This window comes from Dermochelys coriacea, chromosome 13 (assembly GCF_009764565.3).
Source record: "Dermochelys coriacea isolate rDerCor1 chromosome 13, rDerCor1.pri.v4, whole genome shotgun sequence".
Taxonomy (NCBI): domain Eukaryota; kingdom Metazoa; phylum Chordata; order Testudines; family Dermochelyidae; genus Dermochelys; species Dermochelys coriacea.
In genome coordinates this window covers 19,532,243-19,551,852 of record NC_050080.1, presented here as the reverse complement: position 1 = coordinate 19,551,852, position 19,610 = coordinate 19,532,243, and the positions used below count along the sequence as shown (strand labels likewise).

Sequence of the window (19,610 nt, the reverse complement as noted above, 5' to 3'; positions counted from 1 at the left end):
CTTTGATTCTGGTTAGTGAACTGCTCATCTGCTGATTGTCATTTCCTTCCAATATACTTGATATTCAGAAAGGTTTTCAAGAGAGGTTGGGCAGATAATTTTCAGCCTCAGGGATTGCTTGCATTGACAATCTGCTATTTGCATTGTTTCTGTTGCTTGATTGGCTAAATTAAGCTTTTTTAAACGGAGAACACTGAATAACACGGTTTATTTATGGTGGGCATTTTCAGCCAAATAATAATCGATGCTAAAATTCACAACGTTTTCAGGATCTGTGAACGTTTTTATAAAGTCCTAGTGACCAACCAAATAATGGCTCTGTGAATCATATGTAGCAAACTGAGCCTCAGTGCTTTTATTCTTGAAAATATTCCAGTCAGTATATTACTATACTGCGACTCTGAGATACCCCCTTACAAGCCTGAAAGTACCATTCTGTCCCATGCCAATTTAATTGCTCTGTTTGGCTCCTTTCCTCTTGCTAATTACGCTCTGTGCCTGACAACACCTGCTTTGGAGGGATCCCACCATCTCACTGTAGGCTATCAGGTGGTTTTGCCTTAGCTAGGACAGGCACTAGCATGCAGAATTCACCTCCTGCCACACAGAATGCCGCCTATCCCTCACTTTCCATCAGCCCCGAACACTTTACAAAGGTAGTTTCATTATGGCCACTGCTGACCTCCATGGCCACAGTATGTCCTTTTATTTCCCTGTACGGCCTTCTCCCTGTATATGTTGTCTTGTCTCGGGTAATTGTACTGTGTTGTTAACTTGGCTGTGTTTTTTAAAAGTTACTCTGCGTTTGTTAAGCATGATTGAATGTAAAGCACACTCCAGGGGAGTGCAGGGCAGGATGGATCTGTGCCACTACAGCAGCAAATGGTGTGGCCTGTTTCCTAATGCAGCTCCTGTGCCTCATAATATAGCTGCTAATGCCAATAAGGGGTGTGAGAGGCTCTAAGAAATCAGTGCAGGTGAACAGAGCTTCCTCTGGGGCTGATCTGAGTCTGTGGAATTAACCCTCACAGGAACTGGGGAGCATCACAAATCTCCTCAAGCACAAAGTGCTCGTCTTTGACGTCCCTTCTCCATGTATGATAAACGTGACGCAGCGTGACCATTTGAAAACGAAAACAAACCACTCCATTGCACACACCAGTCCCACTCTGGGGAGAGGCTGAGAAGCCATGCATGGCAGATGTGAGCCACGTTGCTCAATGCACTGTTGGAAGGTGCTCACAGAGTGCAGTGATGAGGGCGGTATAAGAATTGGGCCAGAACAGAATAGAATTGAGCTAGTAAATAAAAAGCTACTTTTATTTCTGTGGAAAATGTCAAAAAAGGGTTTTTCACTTGAATTTTTTCATGGAAATGTTTTTACATTTTTTTCAATGGAAAAATCCAAAGTGAAACAAAAATCAAAAAATGTCTGGTTTTGGATGCTTGGTTTCCCCCCACCCACAACTTCTTCTTTTTTTTCCAAGCAGCTCTATTGATGAGCAAAATAAAATCACATTGGTTACTGCTGTTCTCATAAAAGCTCAGAATTTGTCACTTACCGCCTGCTATAGGAAATATTTCAAGAGGACAGGAGGGCTAGCGGTTACAGCATAAGTCTGGGAGTCAACAAGTCCTGATTCTTAGTTCCAGTCATGCCAATGACACACTCTGTGGCCTTGGTTAACTCATTTCTCTGTGTGTCAGCTTCCTGCTCTATGAAGTGGGGATACTAGTGCTACCCTCCCAACTTCAGAGGGCTGTTGTGAGACTCCACTCATGTTTGTCAGTACACATACTACATGAGCACTATGTATATATTTATCTCTTGCTGTAGTTGCATTAACTCTAGTATAAAAGCTTGTGTTTGTCAGGCATTTTCGCAGATAAGAGACAAAGACAGTTGGCAAGTAAATACAACACTGAGTAAGATGGAAAATTAGTCACATGGTCATTTTTCCAACCATAATCACAGCGTATTAGGAAATCATTAGTTCCCCTTCTAGCCCAGCTGATTTCCTCCTAGCCACACTCACACTCCAGGGAACATTGGTAGGAGGTCCCAGAGAGGTAAAGCTGAATGTTTACTTTACCCCAGAAAGGATGAGACTTTAAGAGCATAGGAACAGCTATACTGGGTCAGACCAATGGTCCATCTAGCCCAGTATCCTGTCTTCCGACAGTGTCCAATGACAGTGCTTCAGAGAGAAACTTTCCTGTTTCTTTATTACTTGTCACCTCGTTTCCTATCTTTCTGTTTTAGCTCGTATCAGAGTATGAGAGTAATACTCCAGCTGTGGGGAAAAGATGAAGCACTAGGTAGATTCTTCTGTTACCAGTGCTCTCAACTTACGCATCTCCCTGGAGCACACGGCTGGTCCCTTGGAAATGACCCTGTTAAGTCTGTTGCTCTTTACACCATTGTATTATGAAGACAGTACGTGGAGTCCAAACAACTGTGTTCACTAATGATATACAACAGGGGAGACCTAGGTACAGATATATGCTGCCACTCAGGCAGGTTTCTGGATGAAGAGTTTCTGAAATATGGAAGACAGTGTTCCACAAGGGGGCTCATAAGCTATTTAACGGGATATGACCCAACACATTACAGATCCTTAATAGGCTGACCAATCCCTTAGTTGCAGTCTGATTAGCTGACTCCATCTAATTTGAAAAGGAGACACTCATAAAACCTGATTTGAACTTTCCTTGGGTAGCTCTTGAATGCTGAGATACTGCAGTGATTGCTATCACTAAAAAAACAGCCAGAAATAGCTTCCACACAACCTTCTGTATCTGCGTTCCTGCAGAAGTTTAAGGTATCAACAATTTTCAGGGAAATGGTTATAGCTAGATTCCACTGTTATCTGCTTCTTTAGAGCTGCAATCATCATCCATGCCAAAAAAACAACCCAGAAAACCTACTGATGATTCTAAATAACAACAGGCCTGATGCATCCCCTTCCTCCTAACAGGAAAAGTGGAATGATGGGAGGCACAGCCTCACAACCACATTTGGGAAGAAGACATTTGCAAGAGGGTCCCACCTCTACTGAACTCGAGATTAGGCACAAAGTCCTTGCCCCAGCAGCACAGCTGTATTAGTAACTCATAATTCTGCAACTCCACGTTCTTGCCCCTTCAAGGGGGGTTAGAATTTGCACAATAGAAGGAGCAGCATTAACTTATACAGGGATTTCTGCCACACAGTGACATCATCCATCTCTCTCTGCCCTCGGCCTTGCTGGACACCCACACTGTACACCTAGCCCAAGGACGGCCTCCTAAAACCAGGGGAGGGTGAAGAGCTGTGATCCCTTGAAGTGCCATAGGGATCTTACAGTGCAGATGTAATTTATCATAGAATCATAGAATATCAGGGTTGGAAGCGACCTCAGGTCATCTAGTCCAACCCCCTGCTCAAAACAGGACCAGTCCCCAACTAAATCATCCCAGCCAGGGCTTTGTCAAGCCTGACCTTAAAAACCTCTAAGGAAGGAGATTCCACCATCTCTCAAGGTAACCCATTCCAGTGCTTCACAACCCTCCTAGTGAAAAAGTTTTTCCTAATATCCAACCTAATACTTGTAAAGCATTTAGGTTAATAGATTTTAAGGCCAGGATGGCCCAGCATGATCATCTAGTCCAATGTTTTTCAAACCATGGGTCATGACCCACTACTGGGTGGTGGCATGTAAGGCACTGGGTCGCCTTGCTCTGGTCAGCACCATTGACCGGGACGTTAAAAGTCCCGTCGGCAGTGCTGCCCAGCTAAGGCAGGCTAGTGCCTACTTTTTCTGACACCGTGCTGCACCCCAGAAGCGGCCAACAGCAGGTCCGGCTTCTAGGCAGGGAGGCCACAGAGCTCTGTGCACTGCCCCTTCCCCAAGCATCGGCTCCGCACTCCCGGTTCCTGGCCAATGGGAACTGGTGGGGGAGCGATGCCTGTGGGTGAGAGTCACGCAGAGCCACTTGCATGCCTCCACCTAGGAGCTAGACCTTTTGCTGGCCACTTCTGGGGCACAGCGCAGTCCACGGTTCACCCCCGCTGTGCCGCTGACCGGGCCCCCCAACCCCCTGCCCCAGCCCTGAGCCCCCCCCAAAACTGGAACCCCTTCCTGCACCCCAAACCCCTCATCCCTGGCCCCAGCCCAAAGTCCTGACTCCCCTCCTGCACCCCAACCCCCTACCCCAACCCAGAGCCCCTTCCACAACCAAAACCCCTCATCCCTAGCTACATTGGGTCACAGGCATCAACAATTTTCTTCAACAGGTTCCCCAGGAAAAAAGTTTGAAAACCACTGATCTAGTCTGACCTCCCACAGAACACAGGCTATAGAATTTCACCCAGTGATTTCTACATCAAGCCCAATAATTTATGGCTGAGCTAAAGGGGACTTTTTAGAAAGACATCCAGGCTTGACTGAAAGATTTCAAGGGACAGAGAATTCCCACAGGTGCTACGGTGACGTTTCTATAGCAAACCCTAGTTGGTAGAATAGATACAGGCCAATGCACAAACTCTGTAAAATTTCTCTGTGGTTCTTGACACACCTGAACTGATTGTTACCAGGCTTGATACAGCGCTTGTATGTTTGATGGGAGCCATTTCTGTTTCCTGGCAAACATACATCATAGCTGGATAGTTTCACATTAAAATGCTGCTTCTGTGTGAAGTGATTTGGGCTAATTACAGATCGCTCACCGAACTGGTAAATCTCATTAAAAATGTTTTTAATAGTGAATTGCTGTTTAATTTGCACATGCTCTCTGCCCTGCTGTGCCAGGCTAAGTTAAACTCTTTCAATTTGATGTGCGCTCTCCTGCACCACCTGCTCCCTGGCTGTTTTCAGAGGGCACTGGTGTAAACAGAATTCAGACTCCTAGAAACCACAGCGGCCGATGCCATAGAGATATCAAGGAAAGCGAGATCTGGAATAAATTCACAGTGACTGCCAGGAGCTATTAACAGCTCCAATTCAGAGACTCCAATCTATCTATGTTGTGCTTAGTGCCAAAATACAAGGAGGAGTGCAATGGTGGCTAAAATCACTCTTCATGCTTCCACAGTCAGAAGGGAACCAACCCAGTTCCCAGTGTAATTTAGAGCAGCCTAAAACTATTGTATTTTATAACAGCTGCCATCAGTTGTCTGGCAGCTGGAGATTAGCTAGTTGTAATGGCCTCCAGACCAAGCCTCCTTCTCCCTGGGCATGCCCCCCTATGCTAGGACCCTGGGGTGTGGAAGGTGGAGTAGAGTTATTGAGGCTTTATGCCATTCAGAGGATTCTCCCATGCAGGGGAACTTGTCCATAGCCCACATCCTCCAGGTCTGCAGCCGCTTGGGCCAGCAGACTAGCCCTAGGAAGCTCCGGTGTGGCTGTGACTATAGATTTGTGCAGAACTTGAGACAAAATCATCTTTACTGTCACCATACAGAGAGAACTAAAGTAATGCTAGCTTCTTTAAGTGGCTGCACATTAGACCTCTCTCAAGACAGGCCCACTCACAACCTCTAGAAAGCACAAGCAAATATTACAAAGCATAATGAATCCAATGAGCCCCTGCTGGGGATCACAAATTGGGCGTTTTCGGCTTTAGTAGCTACACCCCAGCTGTTCTGCGCTGTAGTTATAGTAATTATGCTCCCCAGTCGGCTGATAACACAAAGGTTTCCTAGCAATGCTTCAGACATTATGTGAACAGCATAAACCAGCCAGCGAATGCAGCATACAGAACTAATACTGTTCTGTCTGTGAAGGGAACACCATCAGGGCAGCACAAAAGAAGCTGTTATTTATTTTGCGCTTCCTTCGGAATTGCTTGAGTGAGGATCTGAATTCAATTTCCAGAACATAAAAGGATTGAACAAAGATCCAACAGTTGTCTCCTATAGAATCAATTAAGATCTCATTATGAACTATTTTAAAATTACCTACTTTCTCTCTTTATTTGAATACTAACTAATATTAGCATTAGGCCACTGTACTGACCTGGGCTGAACCTGTCTTACAAGCTGGAAAGGCAGTTTTCTGGGGCAGGAAATTATTCAGCAACTTTGAGTGTGGCAGATGCCTGTGGACCGGGGAAGGTAAATACTTGCTGGATTGTGGAAGGCAGCAGAAATTCTGTAAGCTGGTCCCAGTGGTAACAAAGGAACTAGTCCTGCAGCCTGCACTCACATGAGCAGTCCCAAGATAGGTAGATAGTTTCTGTGCCACTTTCTGTATTTGTCTCCTGGAAAATTAAAGCACTAATGACAAATTTTACTCATTAGCTGCACAGAGTAACTGAGTAACAGAGGCAGGCTCAGGCCCAGAATAAACCAGGAGTTACATTACCGGATCCAAGAGATTCTGTCAAACAAGGGCCATAAGCAAAATAAATTAATAGTCTGTGATACCAAATTGTGATAACTCCCTTCTGTAAATTTGACGCTTCTCTCACTTAACTGATTCTTTGTGCTCCCAGTGTGTGTCTGATTTAAAGTTGGTATATGGATTGTCTCTTCTCCTACTATTGAATAACAGGATCTCTTAATGCACAGGCAAAAATTCATGGATAAATCTAGATATACATCTAAGTTCCAGTGGGATAACTATAGGAAGGCTAAGGGGCAGATTTTAAACCTGAGATTTCCTTCCTCTTCTATATACGCCTGTTCTATATGCTCTGAAAAATGAGCCTGAAACATGACTGTCAGACTTTTCCTAACCTTTCCCAATGAATAATGCAACAGCTTCCTTCATGGCAATGAATTTTATTGCTAGTTGTGGGGTCTTTCTCGCCTATCTGAAGCAACTGTGACCTCTTGTGGTCAGATGCTGCCATGTCACTTCAGGGTTCAAACGTGTTTGATCTAATCAGGTCTGTGTCTGGATGGAAGACCTGTGAGGAAAAGCTAAGTAGTGCAGGAAGTATCAAGCATGGTGATTCAGTAATTGGTGCTCTGCTCTCTGAGGGCTGGTCTACACTATGAGTTTATGTCGGATTTAGCAGCGTTAAATCCAAATTAACCCTGCACCTGTCCACACAACGAAGCCATTTTTTTGACATAAAGGGCTCTTAAAACCGATTTCTGTACTCCTCCCCAACGAGGGGATTAGTGCTGAAATCGACATCGTCATTTCTAATTAGGGTTAGCGTGGACGCAATTCGAAGGTATTGGACTCCGGGAGCTATCCCACAGTGAACCATTGTGACTGCTCTGGACAGCACTCTGAACTAAATGGGACTAAATCGGGGGGCTCAGATAATCTTCATCCAAGAATATTAAAGGAATTGGCGCCTGAAATTGCAAGCCCATTAGCAAGAATTTTTAATGAATCTGTAAACTCAGGAGTAGTACCGAATGATTGGAGAATTGCTAATATAGTTCCTATTTTTAAGAAAGGAAAAAAAAGTGATCCGGGTAACTATAGGCCAGTTAGTTTGACATCTGTAGTATGCAAGGTCCTGGAAAAAATTTTGAAGGAGAAATTAGTTAAGGACATTGAAGTCAATGGTAAATGGGACAAAATACAACATGGTTTTACAAAAGGTAGATCGTGCCAAACCAACCTAATCTCCTTTTTTGAAAAAGTAACAGATTTTTTAGATAAAGGAAATGCAGTGGATCTAATTTACCTAGATTTCAGTAAGGCATTTGATACTGTGCCACATGGGGAATTATTAGTTAAATTGGAGAAGATGGGGATCAATATGAACATCAAAAGGTGGATAAGGAATTGGTTAAAGGGGAGACTGCAATGGGTCCTACTGAAAGGAGAACTGTCAGGTTGGAGGGAGGTTACCAGTGGAGTTCCTCAGGGATCGGTTTTGGGACCAATCTTATTTAATCTTTTTATTACTGACCTTGGCACAAAAAGTGGGAGTGTGCTAATAAAGTTTGCAAATGATACAAAGCTGGGAGGTATTGCCAATTCAGAGAAGGATCGGGATATTATACAGGAGGATCTGGGTGACCTTGTAAACTGGAGTAATAGTAATAGGATGAAATTTAATAGTGAGAAGTGTAAGGTTATGCATTTAGGAATTAATAACAAGAATTTTAGTTGGGGACGCATCAATTAGAAGTAACGGAAGAGGAGAAGGACCTTGGAGTATTGGTTGATCATAGGATGACTATGAGCTGCCAATGTGATATGGCTGTGAAAAAAGCTAATGCAGTTTTGGGATGCATCAGGAGAGGCATTTCCAGTAGGGATAAGGAGGTTTTAGTACCATTATACAAGGCACTGGTGAGACCTCACCTAGAATACTGTGTGCAGTTCTGGTCTCCCATGTTTAAAAAGGATGAATTCAAACTGGAGCAGGTACAGAGAAGGACTACTAGGATGATGCGAGGAATGGAAAACTTGTCTTATGAAAGGAGACTTAAGGAGCTTGGCTTGTTTAGCCTAACTAAAAGAAGGTTGAGGGGAGGTATGATTGCTCTCTATAAATATATCAGAGGGATAAATACAGGAGAGGGAGAAGAATTATTTCAGCTCAGCACCAATGTGGACACAAGAACAAATGGATATAAACTGGCCACCAGGAAGTTTAGACTTGAAATCAGACGAAGGTTTCTAACCATCAGAGGAGTGAAGTTTTGGAATAGCCTTCCAAGGGAAGCAGTGGGGGCAAAAGATCTATCTGGTTTTAAGATTCTACTCAATAAGTTTATGGAGGAGATGCTATGATGGGATAATGGGATTTTGGTAAGTAATTGATCTTTAAATATTCAGGGTAAATAGGACTAATCCCCTGAGATGGGATATTAGATGGATGGGATCTGAGTTACCCAGGAAAGAATTTTCTGTAGTATCTGGCTGGTGAATCTTGCCCATATGCTCAGGGTTTAGCTGATTGCCATATTTGGGGTCGGGAAGGAATTTTCCTCCAGGGCAGATTGGAGAGACCCTGGAGGTTTTTCGCCTTCTTCTGTAGCATGGGGCATGGGTGACTTGAGGGAGGCTTCTCTGCTCCTTGAAGTCTTTAAACCATGATTTAAGGACTTCAATAGCTCAGACATAGGTGAGGTTTTTTGTAGGAGTGGGTGGGTGAGATTCTGTGGCCTGCGCTGTGCAGGAGGTCGGACTAGATGATCAGAATGGTCCCTTCTGACCTTAGTATCTATGAATCTAAACTCGGATGCCCTGGCCAGGTGTACAAGAAAAGCCCCGGGAACTTTTGAATCTCATTTCCTGTTTGCCAGGCGAGCTCATCAGCACAGGTGACCATGCAGTCCCAGAGTTGAAAAAGAGCTCCAACATGGACCGAACGGGAGGTACTGGATCTGATCGCTGTATGGGGAGAGGAATCCATGCTATCAGAACTACGTTCCAAAAGATGAAATGCCAAAACATTTCAAAAAATTTCAGAGGCCATGAGGGACATAGGCTACATCAAGGATGCAACACAGTGCCGCGTGAAACTTAAGGAGCTCAGACAAGTGTATCAGAAAACCAAAGAATCAAACGGACACTCCAGGACAGAGCCCCAGACATGCAGCTTCTACGCTGAGCTGCATGCAATTCTAGGGGGGCCACCACCACTACCCCACCCCTGTCCGTGGATTCCGATGATGGGGTACTCTCCGCCATGCCTGAGGATTTTGCAGATGGGGAAGATGAGGAGGAGGAGGACGAGTTTGGGGAGAGCATACAGCACACCGTTCTCCCTGATAGCCAGGATCTTTTTATCACCCTGTCTGAAATACCCTCCCAACCCAACGAAGCCGAGAAGGGACCTCTGGTGAGTTTTTAAATATAATACATGTTATAAAAGCAAGCATTTTTTAATGATTAAGTAGCCCTGAGGACTTGGGATGCATTCGTGGCCAGTACTGCTACTGGAAAAGTCTGTTAATGTGTCTGGGGATGGAGCGGAAATCCTCCAGGGACATCTCCTTGAAGCTCTCCTGGAGGTACTCTAAAAGCCTTTGCAGAAGGTTTCTGGGGAGAGCAGCCTTATTCCATCCTCCATGGTAGGACACTTTACCATGCCATGCTAGTAGCAAGTAATCTGGTATCATTGCATGACAAAGCCTGACAGCATATGGTCCCGGTGTTTGCTGGCATTCAAGAAACATCCGGTTTTTATCTCTCTGTGTTACCCTCAGGAGAGTGATATTGTTCATGGTAACCTGGTTGAAATAGGGAAATTTGATTAAGGGGACATTCAGAGGTGCCTGTTCCCACTGGGCTGTTTGCTTGTGTCTAAAAAGAAATCCTCCCAGTTAGCCACGCGGTGGAAGGGGGGGCCATTGGCGCTGAGCTGTTCGCGTTTGGCTAGCAGGGATCTTCCCTGATACCAGCCAGGTGGTGAGGGGAGGGGAAAAGCGATTATTCCAGAGAATTGGATGGGGGGAGGGGGTTAGTTTGGTTTCTGCTGCTGCACGTTAACAGGAAAACTGCAGCAGTAAATGGCCAACTCAACAGGCTTTGCTTGGTATGGGAAAGGAGGGGGCTGCTGTTATGAAGGTTGCAGAAGCTGAAAGACTACGGCTTACCATGGCCTCCTGCAAGCCGAATTCTGTTGCCCGGCCCTGCGTGAGTGATCTCTAACACCAAAGCCGCAGGCACTCAATACAAGATGCAAAATGCGACCTTGTACCAAAATTACATGTGCTATGTAATGTGAATAGCATTGTTCACCGTGAAAGAGTATAGCCATTGTTCTGTAAAATATATCTTTTTAAATACTTCACTCCCTTTTTTCCTCCAGCAGCTGCAAATGTTTCAAGCCTCCCTCCTCTGTCCCAAAGGCTATCTCAGATAAGGTAGCGAAAAAAACACACGTGCGATGACATGTTCTCTGAGCTCATGCAGTCATCCGGCACTGACAGAGCTGTGTGGAGGGACACAATAGCAGAGTACAGGACAGTAGCTGATGAATGTGAGGAGAGGTGGCGGCAGGAAGAGCAGAGGAGGCATGAGGAAACGCTGGGGCTACTGCGGGATCAAACTGACATGCTCTGGCGTCTGGTGGCGGTTCATGAATGGCAGCAGGATCACAGACTGCCACTGCAGCCCCTGCTTAACCACCCTCCATCCTCCCCAAGTTCCATAGCCTCCTTACCCAGTCGCCCAGGAATGCGGGGTGGGAGGCTCCGGGCACCCAACCACTCCACCCCAGTGGACAGCATTCAACAAGTTTTAAAGTGGCCTTTTCCTTCACTCTTACCCTCCTCCCACACTTCACCTGGGCTACCTTGTGAGTTATCTCCCTATTTTTATAATCAATTAATAAAGAATACATGTTTTTAAATGATAGTGACTTTATTTCCTTTGCAAGCAAGCTGTGATCGAAGGAGGGAGGGCGGGTGGCTTACAGGGAATTTAGAGGCAACCAGGGGGGTGAGTTTTCATCAAGGAGAAACAAACAGAAGTGTCACACAGTACCCTGGCCAGTCATGAAACTGGTTTTCAAAGCTTCTCTGATGCGCACCACTTCCTGCTGTGCTCTTCTAACCAGCCTGGTGGCTGGCTGAGCGTATTCAGCGGCCAGGTGATTTGCATCAACCTCCCACCCCACCATAAACGTCTCCCCCTTACTCTCACAGAGATTGTGGAGCACACAGCAAGCAGCAATAACAATGGGAATATTGGTTTCGCTGAGGTCTGAGCGAGTCAGTAAACTGCACCAGTGACCCTTTAAACGTCCAAATGCACACTCTACCACCATTCTGCTCTTTCTCAGCCTATAGCTGAACAGCTCCTGACTACTGTCCAGGTTGTCTGTATATGGCTTCATGAGCCAGGGCATTAAGGGGTAACTAGGCATTTCAACATCCCCAACAGTTATTTTCTGGTCTGGGAAGTAAATCCCTTCCTGCAGCCGTTTAAACAGACCAGAGTTCCTGAAGACGCGAGCATCATGAACCTTTCCCAGCCATCCCACGTTGATGTTGGTGAAACATCCCTTGTGATCCACCACTGCTTGCAGCACCATTGAAAAGTACCCCTTGCAGTTTATGTACTGGCTGCCCTGGTGGTCCGGTCCCAAGATAGGGATGTGCATTCCGGCTATAGCCCCACCACAATTAGGGAATCCCATTGCAGCAAAGCCATCTAGTATGACCTGCACATTTCTCAGAGTCACAACCTTTGATAGCAGCAACTCAATGATTGCATTGGCTACTTGCATCACAGCAACCCCCACAGTAGATTTGTCCACTCCAAATTGATTACCAACTGACCGGTAGCTGTCTAGCGTTGCAAGCTTCCACAAGGCTAGCGCCACTCACTTGTGAACTGTGAGGGCTGCTCTCATGTTGGTATTCTTGCACTTTAGGGCAGAGAAAAGTAAGTCACAAAGTTCCATGAAAGTGCCCTTATGCATGCAAAAGTTTCAAAGCCACTGGGAATCATCTCAGACCTGCAACACTATGTGGTCCCACCACTCTGTGCTTGTTTCCTGGGCCCAGAATAGGCGTTCCACAGCATGAGCCTGCCCCATTAACACCATGATCTCCAAATTGCGGGGGAATCCGGTTTTAGAGAAAAGTGTGTTCATGTCCTCATCACCGCGCTGCTGTCGCCTCCTTGCCTGATTTTTCAGGTGTTGGTTCTGCATACACTGCACGATAATGCGCGAGGTGTTTACAATGGTCATAACTGCTGCGGTGAGCTGAATGGGCTCCATGCTTGCTGTGCTATGGCGTCTGCTTCTGCTCAGGCAATCCAGGGAAAAGGGCGCGAAACGATTGTTTACCATTGCTCTGATGGAGAGAGGGGTGACTGACAACATGCCTTACAGGGTTGGCTTACAGGGAATTAAAATCAACAAAGGGGGTGGCTTTGAGAGAAACAGAATGGCCCCCCTCAAGGAGAGAACTCAAAACCTTGAAGATAGAACTCAAAACTGGGTTTAGTAGGCCGTTGATTTCATGGAGGGAGGGAGGAGAAAATGAATACAAAACAAATCTGGTCTATTTCTTGTTTTGAGCCACTTCATCTATCTTTATACATCTTGCTGGCAGCAGACTGTGCAGTACGACGACTAGCCATCATCATCTCCTGGGTGCTCGGCAGAAGATGGTGCAGTATGACTAAAAAGACAGTGCACTGCTGGTAGGACTGAATCGCCATGAGACGAAACTTAAAAGGGAAATGACCTGGCTAAGTCACTCCCATGTTTGCCCAGGCACCCGACCTCATTGAGGTTGGTTAAAAGAGAACCCTGGACTATTCCGACGACGGCTACCAGTCATACTGCACTGTCTGCTGCTAAAAGGCAATAAACTACTGCTGTGTAGCAATGCAGTACCGCGTCTGCCAGCACCCAGGAGACATACGGTGACGGTTAGCTGAGCGGGCTCCATGCTTGCTGTGGTATGGCGTCTGCACAGGTAATTCAGGGGAAAAAAAAGGCTCAAAAACGATTGTCTGCCGTTGCTTTCACGGAGGGAGGGAAGGGGGGGGCCTGACGATATGTACCCAGAACCACCCGTGACAATGTTTTAGGGTTAGCTACCCACAGTTCAACGTGCTGGACGTCGACGGTTGCCTCGGTACTGTGGACACACTACACTGACTACATGCACTTAGAGCATTTGTGTGGGGACACACACAATCGACTGTATAAAAATGCTTTCTATAAAACCGACTTCTATAAATTTGACCTAATTTCGTAGCATAGACAAGGCCTGAGTCATTGCTGAACCAATGCTCCATGGTGACATTAAGGAGCCACCATGTTGCCAAAGGTACTGTCTTTTGGCTGAGGCTTTTACCGGGTTGTGTACTTAAAGAGCCCATGGCATAGAATTGGAACATCTTAAACCTGCTGTCCTGACAAATTCCAGCTCAGGAATCTGTACACTGACTCCCCAAAATTTTCCCTGTTGTTTACAGGAGTCTTCTTCAATTTCTGTTCTAAGCACCATGTAGTGTTACTATGAGCTGGTAGACCAATGGTTCCCAAACTGGGGTTCTAGAACCCTTGGGGGGTTGTGAAATGTATCAGGGGGTTCTCAGAAAAAATTCTATAATGGCAGACAGAGCCATCCCTAAGAACCCCCGGTGTGGTGGGGGGCAGCAGCTGGGACCCAGGAGTGCGGGGCTGCAGCCAGAGCCCCATGGCCAGTGGGGAGGGCATTCTGAGCTCCAGGGAGTGCAGGGCCAGCAGCCAGGACCCCGGATGTGCAGGTGGTAGCTGACACCCTATCCCTGGCAGACAATAGAAGTTGGACGGCATGAGGGGCAGAGTGGGATGGGGAGCCACACTGTACCTGGTGGGGCCGTCCAGGCTAATTTGTCCCTGGCCCTGCATCCCCCTGATGGTGGAAGAAAAAGTGTTTGTTTGCCAAATGGAACCAAGGTTATTGTAGCCAATTGGTGGTAACAACCCTCAGTTAGACCATACTCAGTCATTCTCTGTAGCATGCCATTTTGCTCCAATGAGACATGAGTGAATCGTCTCATTTACTCGTGTGTTCATTTGGTCGCGTTCTTAGTGTGTTATTTTTATTTGCACTGTTGTACAATATGGACAAGTGGCTGAAAACTGAAAGTGTAAAGACATGAGAAAACAAACATTCACACCTGCTAGTGTTTCATCAAGTCCAACGTGTGGACTGTCTACATCAACTGATCATGATGGTCCTGGAAAGTCGCTAATGAAGAAAAGAAAATATGACGACAATTCAGTCACATAACATAACAGGAGCCTTGAGAACTACAAGGGACTTAACTGCCAGTGGCCTGATCAACCTTAGAAAGTGATGAACATGAAGGCTTAAGTGCTAAAATTCAGGATGGATGATATACTAATGTGATAAGCTAGGCCTCAGTCTTTTAGCAGCTAACAAGGCAGTGATGCAGAATGCAGGGTTTGGGAAGACGCAAGTTGGTGCATACAATTGTATAATGCAGTGTCATTGTGATTTTTTGGTGCTAGCAACAAGTGTAAGTAAGAGATGGTTGCATGGTAAGTGATACTCTTAAAACCATGAAATAAGACTTTAGGAGAGAGCAATTACTCTAGGACCAGTGCACACATGGCTACAAAGGAGCAGAGTTACATAATCCTATATTCCCAAGAGTGCTTTGAACCAGGATGCACGCATTTTTGGGCTCTGAAAGCAGTATCCTGATTATAGCGATATGGAGCAAAGGGAGCATAGTCTGTGGCTAAAGTACAGGACTCAGAGGCAGGACATCTACACTTGGTTTCCAGTTCTGCCACAAACCCACTGAGTGACCTTGGATACGTCACTTAACCCGTCTGTGCTTCAGTTTCCCCATCTGTAACATGAGGTTAATAATACTTCCTGACCACCCCACGTGGGATGCATTTGTGAAGCACTTTGAGATCCTCAAATGGAAAGCGCTATAAAAGTGCCCAAATCCTGTGAGTTGCTCGCATGAGATGTCTAGCAGCTTGCACTACTTCCAAGTTAAGTCTAGAAACAAGGCCTCGTCCAATTTTGAAGACAACCTAGAACCAAAAGGGGGGAGTTTGGATCCAGGAATCTAAATCTGAACACCCTTCCTCAATCTCCAAATCCATGGTGGGGCTTGGTTTTTTTGCTCCAATTTGAGCCCAGCAAGAGATTTGCTAACTGATTTGATCCCCCAGGTTGCAGGCTATAGAGAGAGAGAAACCAGCATTGTGCCCTTGTGATCAGCCTTGTCATTCTGCATTGATGGGATGTTAATGCCATTTATGAATATTGCAGCTACTACTGTGGCAGTCAATATTGACTGTGCCATGCTGGCTGGGCTCCTGCCGTAGGGATAAACTGCATTCATTGTAATTGCTTCCTCTACTGTGGGATCAACACTCCATAGGATGATGGGCAGAACTGTAAGAAGGGAGCCATTTTCACTTTGCAGTTCTTCCCACATACATACAGGCCCCAGGATGGCCATATCAGCAGCATAACGGCTCCAAAGCCAGAGCCCTTGGCTTCAAAAATTAATCCTAGTTGCTGAGCTCAGAGAAGCTGAGTCACCAGCTCAGCCAGCATCAGGCCTCTTAAACTTGGTCAGGAACACTGTACAGTATAAGTGTTGAGCCACAGGCCAAGTGACGCAGACAATCCAGACCTGTATGAAGCAATTTGCTAGGACTCCAGGCTCCTGCTGAGGTGAATGTGGCCAAGCTTACAGGAAGTGGCACTTTAGCGACTAGTGGCTGCATTGGGCTTCCTCCAGGGTGGGTGCAACGGCCGCTGGAAAAGGCTCAAGAGGGGGCAGCACTCCCTGAACACAAACAAGGCCCAGCTAGCACCGTATGCCCCCGAAAGGCCAGGGCCAGGCAACCTGGAAGCGTGGCACCTGCCGCCAACCCTGAGGGCAGCATGTGCTGCACCCCATTACGTACCCAGGTGGTGTTGGGCCTGCGGCGCGGCATGCACTCTGCTAGCACCCACAAAAGGCATCGCCCCACCACTGCCCAGGCAGAATGGCTCCAGCCTCCGCTACTCTGTGCCCCCACTGCCACCATAGACCTCAGGCTGGGAGAGCCAGAAACTGGCTCAACAAGCTCATGCTGCTTCAAAGCCTTACTTTAATCACACTCTTGAATGGACGGCATTGCCATTGAGGCTGCAGGCTCCCTGGCTTGACTAGAATGAAGGCAACACAGGCAGAGCATCGTGAACCAGACCCTTTTCTCGCTCACCCCAGCGTACACGAGGAGCAGCTCCACTGAAGCCAATGGAGCGAGACTGGTGCAAGCGAGAAGAGCCTCAGACCCTACGTTTCTCCCCTGGCTTCACAGATAAAACATAACACAGTGGCAGGCTAATGAATGCATTTTATTGTACAAGTTCCCTAATCGCGAGGATTATGTCTCAACATCAGCTGACTTCCACAGTCGGGCAGTTTCGTTTCAGCTTGACCTCTTTGGAAACATTCGTACTGTGACGTAATCAATATAGTTTTCACAGCAGCAGCAGCAGCAGCAACAGAGATTAAAGAGAGAATTGGGTCTGATGGATAAATTACCCTATCTGCTCTCGGCGCTGACGCTGAATCTTTTGAGTAACTCAAGGGAGAACTGAGCCAGACCATCAGCTGGTGTAAATCAGTTTACTTCCATCAACATCATTGGCACCATGCCACCTTATACCAGCTGGGAATCTGGTCCAGTTGAGTCAACATCTGTATCAGTGCAAGAATTCCCTCGCTAACCCTCCCCAAAGCACCATATCAGACTCCTCATCTTTCAACCTATCTGTTTCAAATACTGATCTTTAATTAAATAGTCAGAGTCTTACACAAACAAAATGCATGTATTTAGATGAAATGGTGATGAAAATCATGCTCAATTTTCAAATCCTTTCATTGAAAGTACCCAAGCAATCAGATAAAAGAATCAAACTCCGTTTCGAAAAAAAGGTCAACATTCCTCTGCGAACAGTCTACTGACTTGTGATTGAGCTGCATTGTCATGAGTAGGTCAACTCAAACCTCAGTTAAAAGACGTTCACCAATTTAAGATTAGCCACATAAGCCACTGGTGTCATGCCCCTGATAGACACAGAGTTACACCAGGAGTGAATATGTCCACAAATCTCTACCTTTCCAGTCAGTACAAAAATGTGGGTGAAAATTATTGTCTTGGGTTTTAAAATAATTCCCAAGCTAATGAATGTGTTTGGAAACCTACCGTTACAAAACGCCCGCTGTGGAGCAATACATAAAATTCTGGCTAGACTCAGTCATAGTCTCCTGAATTTTCCTTTCATAAGAAGCTAAAGAAATAGTCTTCATACTACATGACACAATTACTTGTGAAATCTTGACCCCCTAACTAGTGTTCTAGAATCACAGGGCTCAAGCATGGCCCCCACACTGGGCCTAGTTCTGATACCCTGACTCAAGTTGAGTAGCACCTGAAATGGTCCCATTGACTTCACTCATGGGAGTAAGGATACCATCCAGCATGAGTTAGGGTATCTGAAATTAGCACATTGAAGGTGACAGCAAAACTCCCATAGATTTCACCAGGAGTGGCATTTACCCTGGAAATGTTGGAGACTTACTTGGTCATCCATTTTATACCCCCTACTAATGAAGAACAAAGTTTTCTAAAACTGTTTGATAGGTATCTGTGGGGGGCGGAGATAAATCTTCCAAGATCCCCACCCCAAAAATTATGTAGTGACAATGAATAATATTTATAAAAATAAAATAAAATGAATGGAAAGTTCTGTGCAACATGAGCAGCAATCCGGCCTTTGTCCTGTGAGTACACTCTGGCGATTCCTGTGCCCCAGTCCTAAGTGAGCAAGTCCCACCTATGACCTGACTTTGTTCATATTTTATTTAGCGAGCTTAAAGTAACATTCTTCACATCCGGCAAGAGGGATGTGATGTTCTCTCCATGGATGTTGGCCCACTCAGGGAAGGTGCCCAGCTGGAAGATGCTCTTGGCCCATGTGTTTATAGCCAAGCTAAGGAGCAGAACACCCATAAGATTCATGAGCAGCCCAGTTCTTGCCTGTGAAAGAAATGCAGATACATTATACTTGGGTTTAGCCTAGAAATCCTGGGCATGTGACACAAGGGACCAAGCTGGCCAGCCCTGAGGACTGACTGCACATGAACGAACATTATAACAAAGAGGGGTTTAATTAACATTTCAGCTGGATTTTCTCAAGTCAGGGACCCCCCACTCCCAAATGCTGAGTTAGCTCCTCATCCATCAAAGGGCTTTAGCACACAGTTAACTTTAAGCACTTTAAGTAATCAACAAAACTGTTCTCATGCTTAACACACGCTCAAACACATTGCTGAATTGGGGCCTGATCCTGTGCCAGTGGTATAAATGAAAGTTTCGTCATTGTTGGTGCAGGATCAGGGCCGGAGAGCCATGGAGTACATGCAGCTTCCATTGCTGTCTTCACTAAGAGCAGTGGGTGTTCAAAACTTTTCAGGATCAGACTTTGGAAAAGCATCTCTAACATCCCAGTGAATGGAGTGTGTATGTGTTTGTTTTAAGATTCATTTCTGCAGAAGGAAAGGATTCTCTTACAAGTCAGCTGAGCATCAGGGAACTGAGAATCCAACTTAAAGAGTCTGTGGATTAAAAAGCACTTTGTCTTTAAGCTCCTGTTATTTTCCTCCTAGAAAAACACCCCTCTCTGTAATACAATCAGTGTCCATGTTCAGGGAATGAATGAAATCACAGACATTTTTAATCCATTAATATGAACAAGCAGTTCTGTAAAGCTACAGCAGTATGGAGGCAAAGAGTAAAAGCTGAGTAAAATTAATAATCAAAGGCTAGGGTGCGATTCTTACCTAATGTAAAAGAAAGAAAACAAAGAGCCCCTTACCAATATGTAAAGCCAACAGGAATTTGAGCTGATAAACAGCTGAATTTCAAAAGGAGTTGTGCTTTCTCCCAAAGCCTTTGCTCAGTTTTCACTCAGGCAAAAGTCCCATTGGCTTGAGCCTAAGTAAAACTGAGAAGGAACATCCGGACTTGGCTCACTGTTTCCAAAGCAACTGACTCTCACTTCACTCAATGCAAAGGCACAAACTCGTACAACCATGGCAACAGTTAAACTTCAGTCTAAACCAGGGCAACCGGTGAGTGTACAAAGGAAGAGAGAGAACAGGCTTGAATGGCTGAATGCTATTGTAGCAGCTCCAGAAGAAGGCATG

At 45.7% G+C, this 19,610-nt stretch overlaps 1 protein-coding gene across 2 annotated transcripts in view; it reads right to left on the bottom strand.

Annotated features, from left to right (window-relative positions):
* Positions 1-16,738: 16,738 nt before the first annotated feature.
* The window catches only part of SLC13A3 (solute carrier family 13 member 3), a 41,640-nt gene continuing 38,768 nt past the window's right edge, over positions 16,739-19,610 (bottom strand). For both annotated transcript variants that reach the window (XM_038369936.2, XM_043495555.1), the window contains one exon: positions 16,739-18,441. In XM_038369936.2, coding sequence (XP_038225864.1) covers positions 18,256-18,441 — 186 coding nt within the window. In that variant the 3' untranslated portion in view covers positions 16,739-18,255. The remainder of the gene's footprint in view (positions 18,442-19,610) is intronic.